We start from the raw sequence: 1,614 nt of genomic DNA on the forward strand, positions 1-1,614 counted from the left end.
TAGGGTAAAGGTGAGAAGTGGCTCAGAGAGATGGAGCTGTCCACTGTAAAAATAAGCATGAGAAGCTGTGAAAAGAAGGCGTACTGGCTCCAGCACTGTCGGGAGAGCGTAGTGCTTACAGGTGATATAGAATGAAAGCACAGGGGGTTGCTGAGCTAGGAATGTTGCACTCATTTCACATGTTCAAAAAGAAAGGGGAGGAGCAGATATCCTTCTTGGTCCAAACCTACAGAGAGAGAGTCCTAGGTGAAAATTCCACTGTAAACAAACCACTAAGTGTATGGTAAGGAAATAGAGGATGAGTGGTTTCCCGGATGCAAATATATTTCCTCTTTCCCTTTCTGACAGCAGAAAATTGTGAGATGATCAAGTTTCAAAATCACATTTCAGCATGGTAAATTGTAATGTTTCACTCAGAAGCCAATCTACACATCTGTGAATTGCATATGCCACACAAAGATGGTCAGTCCCAACCAGACAGTAGTGACAGAGTTTGTTCTGCAAGGATTCTCAGAGCACCCTGGTCTAAGATTGCTCCTAACAGGCTGCTTCCTATCCCTATATACAATGGCTCTAATGGGCAACATTGTGATCATTGCTTTGGTCACTTCCAGCACTGGGCTCCACAGTCCCATGTACTTTTTCCTGTGCAACTTGGCAACCATGGACATTATCTGCACCTCCTCTGTTCTGCCCAAAGCGCTAGTTGGTCTACTGTCTGAGGAAAACACAATCTCCTTCAAGGGGTGCATGGCCCAGCTCTTCTTCCTTCTGTGGTCTGGATCCTCTGAACTGCTGCTGCTCACAGTCATGGCCTATGACCGTTACGTGGCCATCTGCTTTCCACTGCACTACAGTTCTAGAATGAGCCGACAGCTGTGTGGGGCACTGGCCATAGGTGTATGGTCCATCTGTGCTGTGAATGCATCTGTGCACACTGGTCTGATGACACAGCTGTCATTCTGTGGCCCCAAGGTCATCACCCACTTCTTCTGTGAGATCCCCCCACTCCTTCTGCTCTCCTGTAGCTCCACATATGTGAATAGCATTATGACTCTTGTGGCAGATGCCTTTTATGGAGGCATCAACTTTGTGCTAACCCTGTTATCTTATGGATGCATCATTGCCAGCATCCTGTGCATGCATTCTGCTGAGGGCAAGAAGAAAGCCTTTTCTACCTGCTCATCCCACCTCATTGTGGTCGCTATGTATTATTCATCTGTGTTCTTTACCTATATCAGTCCTGCATCCAGCTACAGCCCAGAAAGAAGTAAATTTACCTCAGTGCTATACTCAGTCCTCAGCCCAACCCTAAACCCCCTCATCTATACACTGAGGAACAAGGATGTCAAGCTTGCCTTAAGCAGAATTTTGGGCTCTTTTTCACATTAAGTGGAGATATGTAGGCTGTTCTATAGGCCTGTGTTGTTCCTATACATGCTTTCCTAAGAGTAGTCTCATGGAGTAGGATATCCCTATTGCTGCTTTAGAAAGTTTTGTCTGATGAGAAGATTGGACATTTCTACTCAGTGTACCTTCTTTGAATCAGTCTAAATAAAAATACCAGCTTTATCCCCTGACAAGAACAAAACCATTTCAAAAGTAAGGTTTATC

General features: G+C 45.1%; 1 protein-coding gene across 1 annotated transcript; it reads left to right on the forward strand.

Moving 5' to 3' along the window:
• Positions 1 to 459: 459 nt before the first annotated feature.
• On the forward strand, positions 460 to 1,392 carry Or13a23 (olfactory receptor family 13 subfamily A member 23). The gene has a single exon (NM_001000766.1). It carries the CDS (start codon positions 460 to 462, stop codon positions 1,390 to 1,392), a length of 933 nt encoding a protein of 310 aa, NP_001000766.1.
• Positions 1,393 to 1,614: the final 222 nt, after the last annotated feature.

The sequence above is a fragment of the Rattus norvegicus genome, chromosome 1 (genome assembly GCF_021556685.1).
Source record: "Rattus norvegicus strain SHRSP/BbbUtx chromosome 1, alternate assembly SHRSP_T2T, whole genome shotgun sequence".
Lineage (NCBI taxonomy): Eukaryota > Metazoa > Chordata > Mammalia > Rodentia > Muridae > Rattus > Rattus norvegicus.